The sequence below is a fragment of the Atractosteus spatula genome, chromosome 3 (assembly GCF_055471065.1).
Source record: "Atractosteus spatula isolate fAtrSpa1 chromosome 3, fAtrSpa1.hap1, whole genome shotgun sequence".
In the NCBI taxonomy this organism is placed as follows: domain Eukaryota; kingdom Metazoa; phylum Chordata; class Actinopteri; order Semionotiformes; family Lepisosteidae; genus Atractosteus; species Atractosteus spatula.
This window is the reverse complement of record NC_142708.1, coordinates 63,728,632-63,745,491: the sequence shown is the minus strand read 5'-3', so window position 1 is coordinate 63,745,491 and position 16,860 is coordinate 63,728,632. Positions and strand designations below refer to the sequence as shown.

General features: G+C 38.5%; 1 protein-coding gene across 1 annotated transcript; it reads left to right on the top strand.

The window, feature by feature from the left end:
* The first annotated feature begins 5,569 nt into the window (after positions 1 to 5,569).
* On the top strand, positions 5,570 to 16,421 carry LOC148838159 (hematopoietic prostaglandin D synthase-like). The gene is made up of 6 exons (XM_088911391.1): positions 5,570 to 5,612; positions 7,587 to 7,726; positions 9,219 to 9,311; positions 12,186 to 12,295; positions 13,897 to 13,995; positions 15,104 to 16,421. Exons 2-6 carry the CDS (start codon positions 7,594 to 7,596, stop codon positions 15,266 to 15,268), a joined length of 600 nt encoding a protein of 199 aa, XP_088767517.1. The 5' UTR covers positions 5,570 to 5,612; positions 7,587 to 7,593; the 3' UTR covers positions 15,269 to 16,421.
* Positions 16,422 to 16,860: the final 439 nt, after the last annotated feature.

Genomic DNA, 16,860 nt, shown 5'->3' with positions numbered 1-16,860 from the left:
AACACATTGAACACACTCCATAGCAGCAATATTTGTTTCATAATTTATTACCCAAACGTGTAAACAGATTTCTAAATGTTAGTGCACTGTACACTTAAATCCCATAACTTCAGTTCTACACTTTCTAACAATCTGTTCTAATAGTCTGTTTGCTTTTTGTGTTCCTAAATGTATAACATTTCTGGGGTATTTTCAAGAAGAATGGCAAAGAATAGGATGTGCAATATGTGGCTGTTAATTTCATTTGCTTATCTCTTAAGGCTGTTTTGGGTGCATTTGGGACTTGACTAAAACACTTCAGCTGTAGCAGGTCCTAACTAGTGGGAGTGTGGAATTATGGAAGTATGGAATTGTGCGTGGAACAAACTACCTGGCCATGTTGTTGAAGCCATTTTTTCCCAAAACACTGGATGAGATCCTTGGATCAATTTGCTACTAATTGCTAAATGAATTAGACGGGCTTAATGGCTTCCTCTCATTTGTAATCTTTTTTAAAGTCCGTAACTTTGTTTTGTCACCAACAGAAATTCATAAAATACTGTAGAATTGTTATTGACAGTTAACTCAGAATATATTCCACTCACTCCAATTCTCCTTGAATATATTTTCTCCCAGTGGCTCTGATGACATTAAGAGGTTTTATTGTAAGAATATTAAATGATAATCACTAGGTCATACTAACACTTTAAAGAGAATAGTTTTCCACATCACCTCCAGGTGGCAGCAGGACAGGCATTTAATAAAAAACTAAATACTGTGCTTTCTAAGTTCTGTTCCTTTCCAGAAACAACAGGAAACAAACTGGTTATCAGTGTAAGAAACACTGAAAACATTGTAGTGTTGACACTTAGTTTCTAAAAAACACATCATCTTCGAAGCATACTGTGACAAGCACACTAGCCCTTTTGTTTTCAGTCTGAACACAAGGGTCATCAGCTCCAAACAGTAAAGACTTGGACACTTGTTATCTCAATTGGTGTAGACTTTTGAGCAACCTTCTGAAGAAGGTCAGGGTGGTGGTCAGGCACAGCTCCAGCAATGGAACAAACTCCAGTCTCTGTTGGGGTCAAGAGAATACTACTGAGCCAGATGTACTGTATAAAGGTTTAAGCAGAAACCCATTATGTTGGATCATTTATGTGACAGGAAGAATATACTTTTGAACACATCCATGTAAAAATGGTCAGGAATCAGAAGCCATCAGTAGGTTTTTGTCTTGTACACTGCACTCTTTTTTTCTAAAGCTGCACTGGTGTGCAGTAGACAGGACAGAGAACCACAAAACTGTCCTGGAGACATTGGCTCTTAATACACCTGGTTTATCCTCAAATCATTCCCATTTCACTGTCCACACTACTTTTCATTCCATACACACATGCACATGAATCATAGTGCATTTGAAAAATCAAAGATAGGTGACTGATGTACTTTCAGTGGGACAGATTTTAAAAGAACCATCATTTATTGTGGGCTTTGCTGTAAATTAGGGGTCATCATCCTTGATTCAGGGGTGTTACAGAGTCCTCTGTTATGCATTTTAGACCACCTCTTCCTTACTTAATTTAAACAAGGTATTGACATAATTCACATGAAGATTACCACAATCTCTATCCAACAACCAAAAGACTGGATATCTCCATGATCAAGGTTAGAGACCACTGCTCTACAGGCTAGGATAGAACCTGTATTTCAGTTTGTTTATAAAGAAACCTATTTTAGCTTAGTCTTATATGCCTTACTGGTCTCTCTTGTTGCTTCTGAACTGTGTGGGGTATATTGTCGTGAGCTCCAAAGAGGCAATTCCCCAACTGAACTGATTACTGGTCTGAAAGAGCTCCATCTGTACAGCTAAACCTTTCAGAGCACAACAGTTCCAATTTTATACATGCTAGAATAAATACAATATCTGTTATATATCTGTTAAATATCTGCATCTAAAGAAGTATTGTAATACTACACGCCTTAGGAGATAATAGATATTTACTTATTTCACATTTTTTCCTTCTCCTTTTTAAACAAATCGATAAGAAAAAGAACAAAAAAGAAAAAAACACGGTGAAATGTCTAACAGTTCCGCAGTGCAGCATACAGACTGCTGCCACTGTGGTGTCACAGGTTCAGACTGACATGCCCTGTGAGGAGCTCAGGATGTCACTTGGTCCTTTGCACCAGGTCTTTGGGTTCTGCAGGCATCCTTAATCAGTGGCTAAAGATCATGGTACTGTAATCTGGACTTTTCAGGATTCCTGTAAAGTAGCTAAAAGCTGGGGTGAAATGCAGACCAGAAGACTCTATTGACCAGTTGTTCCATAGTGGTAAAGCAACACTACAGAAACTGGACCTTTCTTCCCAATCCTGTTTCACGATACAGATATTTTATTTTCATACAGGTATGTACAAAGCTGGACCACTCACACAGAAAAAGGTAAAGACAGAATGCCAGAATACATAAAAAAAGCAGAAATTTGTATTTCAGAAAAATAAAACATATTACTTAAAGGTTCCCTTTATTTAATGAAAAAAAAAAGAATTCCCAACTCAACTAAAAGTCAAGTGTTTAATAAGAAATCAATAATGCACATAATTGCCATTCCATGAAACTCAATAAGAGCTACTCTCTGTCAATACCAGCTTGAACGTTGTGTCACAAAGCCTGCTCCAGATGGGAGTTCATCTTTATTTGTCACTTTCTAGAGAACGGCCTGCTGACTCAGGAGAGCTGACTGAAGCTGACACTGTTATTATTTTTCCCAATGGCAAAAATATTTGTGAACTTTATTCACAGCATACTTTTCATTTGAGTGTTTTCAGGTTTTGGCCATTTACACTATTAACTGTACAAATGGTGGTACATTACCTGTGGTGTGGACACACAATAATTGTCCTGGAATCCATCCATCCATTTCCTACCACTTTATCCAATACAGGGTCATGGGGGAACTGAAGCCTAACCCTGAAAGCATCGGGCAAAAGGGTACACCCTCAATGCTTGATATTATATCAGTTGTTTACCCATAAATTGTCAATGAAAAAGCTATGAAATGTCTTATAAATTCTTCTTATAAAAACATATTATGAAAATATGGCTTTCAGAAGTCAAGAAAATATGACATTTTAACAATCTGTCTGAAATTATTGTATATTAATATGTAGAATGCATTAACAAAAACACTAGCACTTTAATATGAAGTGTGACTGATGTCTGTGCAAACTGCATGTAACCAGCACTCAGAGTGCATTCTGTAGGCTACATAAGCTCTTTTGATCAAGGAAGCAGTTAATACTCTGGCTCATTAATGTCCATCAAATTCCTATTGTTCATGTACTATTAAGACAGTTTGGATTTTGTGCAGGGGTATACTACACCTGATTTAAAGGAAGAAACACAGTGTTCTCACATGAACAAATTTGTAGAATCCCTGTTCTACTGTACTCCCTGACTATGGAACATGGTTACTAGCAGTATAAAAAAAGTTACTAGCACCCAAAGAAATCTCCAATGATTATAACAAAAAAAATAAAGACTCTACATGAATGGTAAAATACTTCGTTCATATAAACATTTTACAATAAGGGCCAGGACTGTTCACTCTCCTGGGCCCTCTGTTACCTCTCTTTAAACTATTAAAAACACAAACGACGAGCTGGATTTTATGGACAAGGGCTCACATACTGTAAGAAGCAATTATAGTGTAACTCCGGACTGGGTAAGGTAGCTGTTACTATTATAAAGCTTTGCGAAAAATATTCATGGCAGATTCTAGATATTCTTACGTTCATCATTTCAATACAGTTTACATTTTTAGCATCAGAGAACCACTAAATTCTAAAGAACTAAACAACCTACTGTACGTATTGTGCTCTAGCTGTGTAGATACTGTTTATGTGTGAATTGCATGTGTTTGACACTGAACAGGCTGTTTTTATGGTTCTCTCTGCTAAAGATAAGTTAAACCTTATCCATAAGGGAAAACACGCGATTAGAAAATCTGCATTTGTATTGTTTTAGATTTTATTTAAATGGGCCTTATGTCACGACCCCCCACAATCAGAATCCAACCATACGCTGTTCTTGCAAACGACCCCCATTGTTCCCAATCAGACTCCAGCTCTTTCCAATTCCAACAAATGCCGTCGCAGTAATTAATCAACCAACCAGACCTTTCTTTCATCACCGCACCCTCCACTTCCCAGGTTACCCTCACAACCCTTTGACCTCAGTATTGGTTTTCACCTATCGGAACTCCCCTTCTCATTTTTGAGACTTCCTTGCGATTTACCTGACTCCTGAACCTGTCTTTGACCAAGGCCTTTGATCTGTATGGAAGCCCGTTTCCACCAGAGTAAAAAAAAGGTGGGGAGCGCGCGCTATGATATCTCGCAGTTTCGACTTCATACTGTATCTCATAATTATGATTTTTTGCGACTTAAAATCTTGTAATTCCAACTTCATTTCTCGTGTTTACGACTTTATATCTCACAACTGCGGCCTTATATCTCAAAATAACGACCTCATTTCTGATACGACTTTATATCTCAAAATAACCTTATTTCTCATATTTACAATTTCATATCGCACGATTTTGACGTTACTTCTGGTGCCAGCAATGAACATAGCCAGGCCAGGTTGCTCATCTGGCAAAAGAAGCCCACCGTCCATAATTTCATTCAATTACTATGGAAGCCTCACTGGCGGAAATGGGCTTCCATAAAATTTAGTGTAGACCTACATTAATTTGATGTTTATCAGGGCACTTGACAAGTCTTCAGGCCTATAGTTCCTGTACGAGTTATGAATATAACAAAAGGACAATGAAATGTAGGCTATTTCAAAGTCGCAAATTCGAGATAAAATTATGAGATTGAGAAATTATGAGAAAAAAGTTGTAATTGTTAGATAAAGATGCAATTGCGAGATATGAAGTCGTAATTATGACAAAGTCATAACTTTGAGATATAAAGTCGAAACTTCGAGATAACATAGCGTTTTTTTTACTCCCTGGCGGAAACCGGCTTCCTTAGGATCTACAATTCAGATAAATTCACTCAGATTTTCCTTCTAAAAAATGTTCTAGTAGAAGTTCTACTCCTGTACCCCTTTTAACTATCTGTCAGTCACTATACAGGGAACTAAAATGCATGTGGCTTGTAGCGTAATAGATTACTGAGCCTCTATTAATGGTAGATCAAAGACCTTCGTCAAAGACAGGTTCAGGAGTAAGGTAAATCACAAGAAAGTCAAAAGTGAGAAGGGAAGCTCTGCTAGATGAAAACCACTACTGAGTGTTGAGGGCAAGGCGGTGAGGGTTTAAGTAACCTGGGAAGTGGAGGGTGCGGTGATGAAAGAAAGGTCTGGTTGGTTGATTAATTACTGCGACGGCATAAGCTGGAATTGGAAAGAGCTGGAGTCTGATTGGGAACAATGTGGGGTCGCTTGCGAGAGTAGCATATGGTTGGATTCTGATTGTGGGCGGTCGTGACACCTTATGCTTCAAATGTAAGTTGCGTCATCAGAGATAAGACTTTGGCATCTTATAAAAGCAGCTGGCTACTTCTGTATTTCTCCAGTTAAAAGGAAGAACAAAACCTCAACGAAACCGCATACAGAATCTGTAAGTCAACACTCTTTTTCAACCTTTCAGCAAAAGAAAAAAACACCTCATGAAATATATTTAATTATATTGTCTTGTAGTCTACGTTTTTCTTACCTTGTGGTTTATAACCCATTTATTACCTTGATATTGTCTTAATTCTGTAACATTTTGATCAGGAACATAGGTCTGAGATTTGTGACTTAAGTTAGAAAAATATCTATATAATCAAACTTTCTATACATTTGAATTCTGGGTTTACAAATGTCTGCAAAGGGTTACTAGCAGCAATGTTGCTGCTTGGTACACCTGCAAGCGTTCTATAATTTTTGAATCTTTGGGACAATAGATTGTAATGGAAAGATTTTAAAAAAATCCTCCAAATGACATCATTGTATCATACAGTAGTGGATAGCTTTATTGTTCCGGCACAGGCCACTGTTCTTGAAACTCACTGCTGTGGTCATATCTGTGCTCCCAGGCCAGGGTACTAGGGCTGTGAAGGTTTCAAGGGTGCTGACAGGTGCCAGATACAGCTCAGGTGCTTCCTTGATTCATCCTGACTCTATTTCAGGTGGCTTTAGGCATCCAGCTCCTGCGTTCCCTGTTTCTACTGCATGTTTCTGTTTCTCTGCCATCCCACCAGTGCATAAACATGTGGGGTTGGCCCCACTCAGGCTCATTACCGCAGTACTGTAGGAGTGAGAGGGTGGCCTTTATCACTGCTCTTCTCTTCTATTGCCTCATGGGGGGGGGTCTCTCTGGGGCCTCGAGGCAAAGGCACACTGGTAGATTCTGGTAGTTCTGAAGTTTAAATCATCCAGAAAACTCACCCAACGTGCTACTAATTTAATTACACTGCCAAGATTTCTCAAGCCGATGACGTGTGAATAGCGTGCTATTTGCTTACATTCCAAACAATCATGCCTTAGCTGTTTCTCTTTGCTCCTTCAGGCACACTTTTGCTTTCGTGCAACACATGCACATGATTAATCCGTCTCGCACCTTAATCCACAGTGACTTCCACGTCTGCCCGTCAGTACTGCTATGCATGCCTGGGTGCACTGTCTTGCTCCAGGGTACAACACTGCTTCGCCTGGGATTTGAACCCACAGCCTTCCAGAGCCCTGACCATTGCCTGCTTCATTTCAAAGCTAATTCTCACATGTGAAAAGGCAGTGTGGTAGCACGGAGGTTAGGATTTCTGACTGTGGAGAAACAGAACCAGATAAACTGGGAGGGGAAATGGCTCTCATCTTTGTCCTTTCTGCTGTTCGGCTGTCCCTGCCTTTAAAGTGGCGTGATGCCTGGGCCATTTCCAAGAGCAGGGAAACCCTGCACCTCCCATAAACTCTCAGATGATTCAACAAGAGACGTGCTGCTAAGTTATTTATTGACCAGAGAGTGCTGTGTACAGTAACCTTCCTCTTTAGAAACTTTCCTTCAGACACCAGACAATCTTATTCGCTATGTCAGCAGAAGTGATAGTTCGCTACCCATTAAATCTAATGTTTTCGTCTCGTATCATTTCAGAATTAGTCAAGTAGGAAGCCAACAAAAAATGTGAAACTTTTTAAAATGTTATAAATAGGGCAAATTAAACAATATTTACTATACTCCATAAAGTTGGAAATAACACATGGTAATCCCATACAGTAACTGTATTTGTCTAATTCTGTACATTATTTTTTCAGCACAATCTTAAGTATAAGATAATTGTAGTATTTGGCATGCCCTGCCTTTCATTTCTTAAGCATCATGAAAATCTTTCGCACTGATGGTTTCAGTTATGAGCCCTCAGGCCTCTGAAACATTTGCTCATTTGTTTATAAGCATGGATCTTTGATGGTACTTTAGTTAAATGTGGGTTTCTTGGCAAAACCAGTTTCCTCCTCTGTTTCTTGAGCTTTTCGTCACATTAATTCACGCACTAGAGAGCAAAGTATGCAGTCTTTCATATATAGTGGAGATCTGTCTCTTATTCATTGGTTTTAGGAGAAGCATGGCTTCCTACAAGCTCACTTACTTTAACATGAGAGGGAGAGCTGAGCTGGCCCGCTTCATATTGGCCTATGCAGGGATCCCCTACGAAGACATCAGAATAGAATGGCATAACTGGCCTTCCATCAAGCCCTGTGAGTAAAGCTTGCACTCTGTGTTTTACTTGCATTAATATATCGCAGGAATGCATTACTCTGAAACTCCTTACAATGCAGTTTCACAGAAATTTACATTAGAAGTTATGTTAGCAGGCTGCATTGTTTTGTAAACTAGTCTTAATTTAGAACAATTCAATTTACGTGCTGGTAAGGATTTAGTTGATGTGAAATGACATTATCAATGAATTAAGCTTGCAGTTAATCTTGGTTTCATTTTGTTTATGGAGAGGGAGCACATTGTCAATAACTACTATAATGTTTTGATTGTTAAGGGTTAAAGTTTTCTTGAAGACGATATCTGAGCACCACACATGCAAGCAATAATTTTAAAAATCAAAAGGCATAACATAGCCCCTAGTAAAAGCATGTGGACAAATATCACAGATGTTATAAAAACAAACCTTGCTTTATGTCTAAACAAATCCAATATAGCTTCGTAATATAATTTTAATTTTAAAAGGAAACGTTAGAACAGTTGACAGTTGAGTCAAAGATAAAAGATGACTTCTTTGAGAAAAGCAGACAAAGAGAATTATTAAAAATGGCAAAAAAACATAAACCTTCAATATATAGTTATTAGGAGAATAAATAGTTAAATTAAAACTTAACAATTTTTGTTCCCTACCATCCTAAATCCTGAGATGGCTTTGTTAAACAGAGTGCTTCTGTAAAGAAGTGTGGTATCTAATTTATCTTTGAGTCCAACAAGAAGAATTTTGGATCTTGGGCTGCAGGGTTCCCATGTGTTAGCATCGTGCTGGCCACTGGGAGGTCTTGTCCAGACAAATGGAGCCTGAGCATTAGCAAGCACTACAGGTGTGGCATTGCTACTTTCTGAAGACATCAGCAGCAAGTTTTTGCAGCAGTTGAGATGTATAGTACGTGCTGAAGACAAGGACAGTACCTTAGGGGAGTAAGTCAGTTTAGAGGACCGTCGATCCATCTCGCATGACTTCTGGTTCCTCTGAACAGTCTGTTCAATTAGGTCGGTCTCATGTTATAGCAGCTCCTTTTCTATATCAATGTACGGTATGCTGAGTCTAGTGTATTTCATTCTGCAAGAAACATCTCCTAAAAAAAGGCAAAAAGATGTTAGAGACCAAAATGAACAAATCAACAAAAGCAAAATCATACACCAGAAATGAAAGATAATTGAAAATAGATACATCAATCATTTAAACAAGAGTTACATGAGTAGATCCTGATACTGGTTCATAATGTACTGTTGTAGACGCAGGTACCTAGGACTGCCATGTTTCCTCATAACAAAACAAAAAATGTCATGGACTTAAAAGTTCTTAAAATCCAACAAGAGTGAAGATCAGCCTAAATGGCAACCACCCACACAAAGGCCTTTCATTGAGATCCTGCTAGACATTTTGGTTTTTTCATCAATGAAGAAATACCAACCAAATGTGTTTGATTGGTAGGAAGGTTGAGTCTTGTTTTTCCCTCTTTCTTCTTCCAGCTATTCCATTTGGAAAGCTCCCTGTGATGGAAGTGGATGGAACCCTGATTAATCAGAGCCTCGCAATTGCAAGACATCTTGCTAGGGATGCAGGTAGGTAAAGGACAAGGGGTGGGGGTCGATATTTCTTCTTATTGTGTGTATGTTCATGTGTGGCAGGACAACAGTATTCAGATAACTATAAATACCCTTTTAAATATTAACAGTTTGAGCTCTGCAATTAGCCCAGGAAAGATCACCAAGACAAATGTTAGTGCTTTTTAGTCTTGGACTGAGAGGACTATGAGGGGACAGGATACAATTATTCAAAACCCAGTAGAATGAACTGTGATGCAAACAAAAGACAAGTGGGAACCACTTCCTTACCCAAAGGGTTGTGGAAGTCGGGAACAAGTTATCCTGCCATGTGGTGGAATACCAAATGATTATTGCCAAGAGCAAATGTCCAAAAATTATGTAATTTAGGAGAAGAACACCATCACCAGGTTATATGCTAAAAGTGTATTAATATAGGCAAGTTAAAGATGTAAGTATTGGAAGAGGGATATTCTTTAAGTAACTTGTCAAGGAAAAAGACGGGTTTACTATTCACACTGAGGTGAAAAGAGAAAGTCCTATCTTGTATATCCTTTTTCCTATAAACAGAAACAGAGTCATACAAACAGGAGATCAGAGCTAAAAAATGTCGATGCATGATTAATACAGTAGGTATCGGTAAGATCTGTCACTAATTCAGATGTACAGTACTGTAGTCATTAGTGAACCCCCCTAAATCCTTCTAGTCATGGTGAAGCACCACTGGTTATTTTTTTTACAAATTTGTAACAACCTTCATAATTAATTATAAAAACAGTAGCTCTTGTGCACAAATAATTTAATCCAGAAAACAGATACTAAAAAAGCTTTTGAAACAATTATAAGGAAAATAAATTTGAAACACTTTAGCTGTTGCCACTATTCAAAGCCCATCAATTTGAGATTCAGCAAAAAAATAACATATTTGAGCAGAGATTGTCCCAGCCTTGGTCTTGGAAACCTTGAATCTTCTGTGAAACTGCAGAAGCCAAGGGGTACAAACATGTCCCCATTTTGACTCGGACATAAGCAGACAGGTGTTAGTGCTGCGATCTTTTGCGCGTTGTGCTTCCTGTAGCCATGACATACCTGTGAAATCTGCGAAGCAGAACGGAGGGCTCCACTACTCTCTCATCTCGCCTCCTTCGCACTGTGAGCCTTCTTTGTGAAAATGAGCATTCCAGAAGTCACAGGAATATCTTCACTTCAGTATATGGAAATCCCCAACATATAAACAAGTGATTTGAGATGCAAAGACATAAATACACTGACGTTGGCCTTTCAAATGAACTTGCCCACACTTTTGAATTGGAAAGGCCTTGGAATATGAACTAAAACATCATATCATTCCACTGTAAAAACTGCTGTAGTTAGAAGAAAAGAGCAAGGAAATGAGAACTTTTCTAAAAGTGTTAATCTCTTTGCAAATTACTGGGCGATAATTTTGAAGAAAACAAATTTCAGTGTGCTATTTGCTGTACGAGAGTCAGATGGCCAGAATTTTCATACATGTAATTCGAAGCAATGGGTTTAACAGTAATTGAAAGTGACTGGAAACCTACAACATACAAGACGGAGGTGTTCCAGCTGTCATAAATACTTTAATCGCTAACTGAAATCAGGATCTATCTAATTTTGAGTACTGAAGTGTGCATTTTTCTTGGTATCTGTGCTATTTTTCTTACTAATTTCTGATTGCATCAGAACTCCATTGAATCACAAGTCTTTACGCAATCTAATTTATCATGTTCCTGACAGATGGGCCCCAGAGGTGATTATCCGATTATCCTCTATCTTGACTTGAACTACAATGAGATATAATGCTGACTTTTTTTTGCACAGAATGCTAACAGCAGCCATAAGCTGACAGAACATCGCTTATGTCCAGATACATTTTTGCTTATGATATTTTTATTAACAGAACAACCTTTTGCAAATAGTTTTCTTCTCATCAGGTGTCATTAGTACAAGTTAAATTTTGTTGGAAGAGTAAAAGATAATCTTTGTAATTTTGAACAAAAGAAGTCCCATCAAAACATTTGGAATTAGAACGCTTTAGAAACCATTCTTAGAATGCTATCGATACTATCACTTTCACTATATACTTTCTGTACAGATTCATTACCATCTCGGTTATTTTAATAAAACAATCATTGCTGGCAACAAAATTCAGTTTCTAATATGAAGTACTCTGGGATCTTTATCATCAGTTCCTGCAGTGAAAACTGGAATTGGTACAGCGAAGATTCTGAGGTTGCAAACAGGAGATAAGATCAGAAGGTGCAAATGCAATTAATGGAATCATCCCATGTCAAGAAACACCTTGAGGAAAATAGGGTTCGATTTTCAGCAAGACAAAGTCTCTCAACCCACAGCCAGACTGCATTCAAAGTTCTAGAGGTAGAAAAGAGTAACATATAGTAGTTCAATATGGAGCTGTCTGACTGGAAGTATTCTACTTGAATATACTGTAGCAGAGCACAGACAAGAGGAGTGCATCAGAGTATCTGTGTTAATAGAGATAATCAAGACTGAATGGACAAAACGCATGACAAGGTTAAAGCTTTGTGACGGAGCCGACAGCATGCACGTGACCAGCAGTCCTTCACCTTCCCAGAGGTCACACTGAGCCAGGCTGCCCAGAGGCCTGTCCTTTGCAATGTGTGAGGTTTTTTTTTTCAGAGGGCAGCGATGTGACTTGTATTCCTTTGCACTCTGTTACAAATCCATAAAATGGAATCCTAATAAGGCAAGCAATTTTGTTGGGACCAACTTGTATAGAATGCCAGTGACATTCACTCTTTCCAATTACTCCTTTGTAATGGAACCATTTGTTAGATGTTATGTTTGAACTCATTATGGGTGGTTGAACTGACTGTTCTTTTTTTGCAGGTCTGACTGGTAAAAGTCGACTGGAAGAGGCACAGACAGATGCAATAGTGGAAACTCTGAATGACTTCACAGTGCTCATCCCATGGAATGAGGAAGATGAAGCCCTGAAAGTAAGCCATGTTATTACTCTCACGTGTCCAGGACCCTTTCTGCATAACTGTGTAGCAGCCTGGTAGATGCAAGTTATTGTAAAAGGAGCTTCTGTGCTCTGATAACCCAGATGTGGAAAAACAAGAAAAAAACAGATTAATGATGAATCATATCTGAAACCATAGCTCTTAAATGTTTTTCTCGTAAAAACTGCTATTACTCTTGCTTAAGCAATACAAATGGTAGTTCTTTCACTGAATCCTTGTCATATTTCCAGCTCTTTGTGAAAGAGCTATCAGACTTGTTCTCCACACAAATCCAAGCCTGCTTAATTAATAATAATCATTGCTTACACTTGTAAAGCGCTTTTCTGGACACTCCACTCAAAGCGCTTTACAGGTAATGGAGATCCCCTTCACCACCAATGTGTAGTCCCACCTGGATGATGCAACAGCAGCCATAGTGCTCCAGAATGCTCACCACACATCAGCTATCAGTGGAGAGGAGACCAGAGTAATGGGGATTATTAGGAGACCTTTTTCTTTTTGAGAAACACCATTAAAAATCCCAGGACCACACCGAGTCAGGACCTCAGTTTTACGCCTCATCCAAAGGACGGTGACTGTTTATAGTATAGTGTCCCCGTCACAATACTGGGGCATTAGGACCCACATAGACTGCAGGGTGAGCGCCCCCTGCTGGCTCCACTTACCTCTTCCATCGGCAACCTTAGTTTTTCACAGGAGGTCTCCCCTCCAGGTACTCAGCAGGTATAAGGCTGGTCCACTTCAGTGGATTGCCAGTTGAGTTGCAGGGTGATATGGCTGCTGGCTACACTGTAGGTACTTTATACATTGTATGTGTGCAAATTGATTTAAAAATGGTTTATCATTCAGATTCTTTTATATTTAAACACAGCAACATTCAATTCTTCTGTTCCATTCTTGTTATTAATGCAAATGCAACTTAAAGTCACAGCAAAAAAATATGCAAGGAAATCAAGAACAAAAATCTATGCATCTTTCTCCGGCAAAGCCCTGCAATCACATGACAATTGAGCCTTTGTCTTGCTGAAGAAGACCATAAATCCATCTTTGGTTCCTACTGCATTGTAGGATTTCCCTTGGCACTCAAAGTGCAGAAAGGCTTTTCTCATGCTGGGAACCCAAGCAGTGAAGAGATTCCTACAAATAATAAAAGGGAAGGAGGGCATACATACAATAATTCTCTTTTTTCCAAAAAAGAGGTGCTGTGTGTGAACATCTTAAACTATTGATGGAACATTTTTTACAGACCACACTCTGATTGAAACTTTAAGTTTTCCCAGCCCCAACAGCATGGCAGTGAGGTGTAGATGGTTTTGCAGTGCTAGTACCTGAACATGTGATGTCGGTTGTTAAGCTTCTTCTGCACAGATGAATCCTTGCTGGCCTGTATCTGAGTGTGTGTCTTAATCAGACCACTTAAGCATGGCTAACTGGGTTCAGTGAAAGATTCCAGCCTTCTGGACACACAAAAGATGGAGCCATTACCTCCGTGGCTCCAAAAAAATATTTTGTCCTGGTATAGACAAGCTATCTAACACTTAGTGAGGCCTAATTCTTTTTCTTATCTTTTACAGAAAAAGATGATTGATGATCTCTTCAACAACCAAGCTCCAGTATTGCTCCAGAACTTAGAATTACTGCTGAGAGACAAGCAGTGGTTTGTAGGAAACTCGGTAAGTGAGCATTTCTTTATGGCTGGGAATAATTACGAAAGCTGCCCTTTAATGGAATTTTAAAGTTCAAAGTCAACTTACATTTCTTACAGGTAACATGGAGCCTTACAGCCTCTGACTCTGCATCTGTCAGTCTGAACAGCTGGCTAATCTGTAATGAAGCAATGCAAAGAGACCTTTGCATCAGTAGACTGTTTATTTCACATCAATAACAGACATTTACCTGTGCATATAATGTCTGTTTTTGTGGCATTTGGCAAAGCACTAGTTTTGTTTTAGAAAATGTTCCTTTTTTAAGAAAAAAGGACAGAGTTAAAGTGATAAATCTCTAATTTTTCTTTTTACAAACATAAAACAATCTGGGATGACTTCTTTCTAAATGAGTAGGAACTGATGAAAGAGTTACCTGTGTTTACAAGTATATAAGCAAAAATTCCTTAACTTCAAAGTGCACCCTGTTCATTTTATGCATGTTTAAAAATGGCAAAAAGTATTTGAACTGTGGAGCTAAATGTTTTGCATTTCCCGTCTTGTGATCCGTGGTTGCCTCCAGTCCATCGTAATCCAATAGTGGACAAAGAGGTTACTGAAACAGTTGCGTGATGGACTTGATCCTAAAGCAAGAAGAATCAAATTCTTTAAATGAAAGTGATTGATTTAAATTTTTGAAGGTCAAAGAATATTCATTTGCTTTTTGTACTGGCAGAAATCCCGTGGACAGATGATGGCTCTTTAGTAATACACTGCCATCTAGTGGTAAGGTGTGGTCTACGTATGCGTTGGCACATGAGACCCATTGAGCATAACTTTCTTTGAAATCCAGTGTTTTCCATTTTGTTACTGCCCAAGGCTCAACTTGATGTTAACTAACATATTAGATGCTGAAACAATCACCTGATAATGAATATCTCACAATTGACAACAGACGCAAACAACTCCCAAGAACTCACCTAATCCTGATAATTCAGGTTACAGAAGCTTTTACTAACTTTGGAAACTCTCAAGCAGAGAGGATGGGCTGAATTGCCTCATTAGTAACTATTTAACAGATATTACATGAAAAAAATTAACACTTCTATGGAGATCTTATCTTTTATCTTTATTTCAGGTTACCTGGGCAGACTTCTACTGGGACATCTGTTTCACAACTTTTAATGTTCTGAGGAAAGGCTTTGCAGACAGATACCCCAGACTCCAAGCTCTGAAAGACCGAGTAGAAAACATCCCTCAAATCACTGAATGGCTCAAACAAAGGCCATGCACAAAATTTTAAGCACCTCTCCACAGAGCACTAGATCAATGGCATTAAATCCTGCACATACAGATTATATCAGACTTGAAATGTCAAAATGCTTTGCCCTTTTTGATGTGCTTCTGATATAACCAAATGTCATAATAAAAGGGTTATTTTAGGGGTATTCACATAGATCCTGTGTCATTACGTGACATCAAGTAAAATAAGCAATTCATCCTTACTTTCTTAATTTACCCAGTTGTTGCAAGGTGTTACTTTGAATGTCATGAAAACCAGGTGTCCAATAGACTGCCCCCAAGCTAAATTAATGTGATTTAAAATGAATGGAAAATGCAAACTAATGCAGTGCTTCTTAATAACTGAAATCGCAGATAGCTTAAAAGTCAAACTCCTGACTCTCGGGTGCTGAAGGGCCCAGGTCAAGGATCTTCTGAGGACCAGCGCATTTTGTTTTTTTTCAGGCCCTTGCTATTTGATTTTCAGACAGAGACACCAATGGCTCGGGTAGAGTAAATCAAAGCATCCACCACCTCACAAAATCTAAATTTGCATTTAACATGAGCTTAAATTTGATATAGAGCAGACTAGCTATAAAACAGTATGCACATACACGGCAGTAGAAGCACATCACTACCTGCCCACGAGTACTATAGGAGATGAACACAGAGATTAAGCATTCAGAACCACATCAACAACAATATAAAGGCTGTTGACTTCAGCAACTCCAGTAATGGGTTATTAAGAAAATCCAGAAGACGTACCCGTTTCCTCTGACAGTCAGATGTTCCAGACCAAGAACAGCAGCTGTCCCACCAAGAAGAGGATACGAAAGTTACGCAAATGTGATCAGTCAGAAAAGTGGTTCTGGAGACCAATATACAACCAGGCACAACAACAGGAAATAGTGGGGGGGGACCATAACTATCCATAATAGATTAAATGAATCTGTAGTTTTAGGTTTTAGCCTAAAACGTACTTCTAAAATATGTAAGTATTAACAATGTTTATTTTGAGGTGTAAGAGGGCTCAGAGCATCACTCTCCTCTGAAATGTAGACAGTGAGGAGAGGACCTGCTCTTGTAGTGTGACAGTTATTAAAATATACTGAATGTACACTTGGATTTTCATGCTAAATCAACTTTCAATTACAGTAAATCTAATGCCCCCAAAATGTTAGTTACTGTTTTATATTCTTCAAAAATTTCACATAAATGGAGCAGTGGTCTTTTCTTGGAATTTTGCTTCTTGGGAATTTCAGCTTCAAGGTCAGAAGTTAAAAGTTCAAAAAATGTTACTGAAGGAAAACCCCCAAGCCATTTTCTGCTCCTCAATTCAATAGAGCCAACACCCTCACAATGATTAGATCACTGGCTCCTGCAGTGGCATGAAATTCTTTAGCCTATCCTGCACACAACACTACACTCTGTATTACAGAGTAATACATACTCTGTATTACTCAGTTGTAACTTTACTGTACTGTTCAAAGCCTTATACTGTAACATTGTAAAGTGGAAAGGGATTTTCCACTTTACAATGTTACAGCATAAGGCTTTGAATAGTACAGCAAAGTTACAACTGAGTTTCTTTTATAAAGAACTACTTTTAGTACA

Bases quoted from the DNA above. Each gene is read 5' to 3' on its own strand.
- LOC148838159 (XM_088911391.1), top strand. From the start codon at position 7,594: ATGGCTTCCTACAAGCTCACTTACTTTAACATGAGAGGGAGAGCTGAG. The intron at 7,727-9,218 runs GTGAGTAAAGCT...TTCTTCTTCCAG, and splicing joins CTGGCCTTCCATCAAGCCCT to CTATTCCATTTGGAAAGCTC. The intron at 12,296-13,896 runs GTAAGCCATGTT...TATCTTTTACAG, and splicing joins AGGAAGATGAAGCCCTGAAA to AAAAAGATGATTGATGATCT.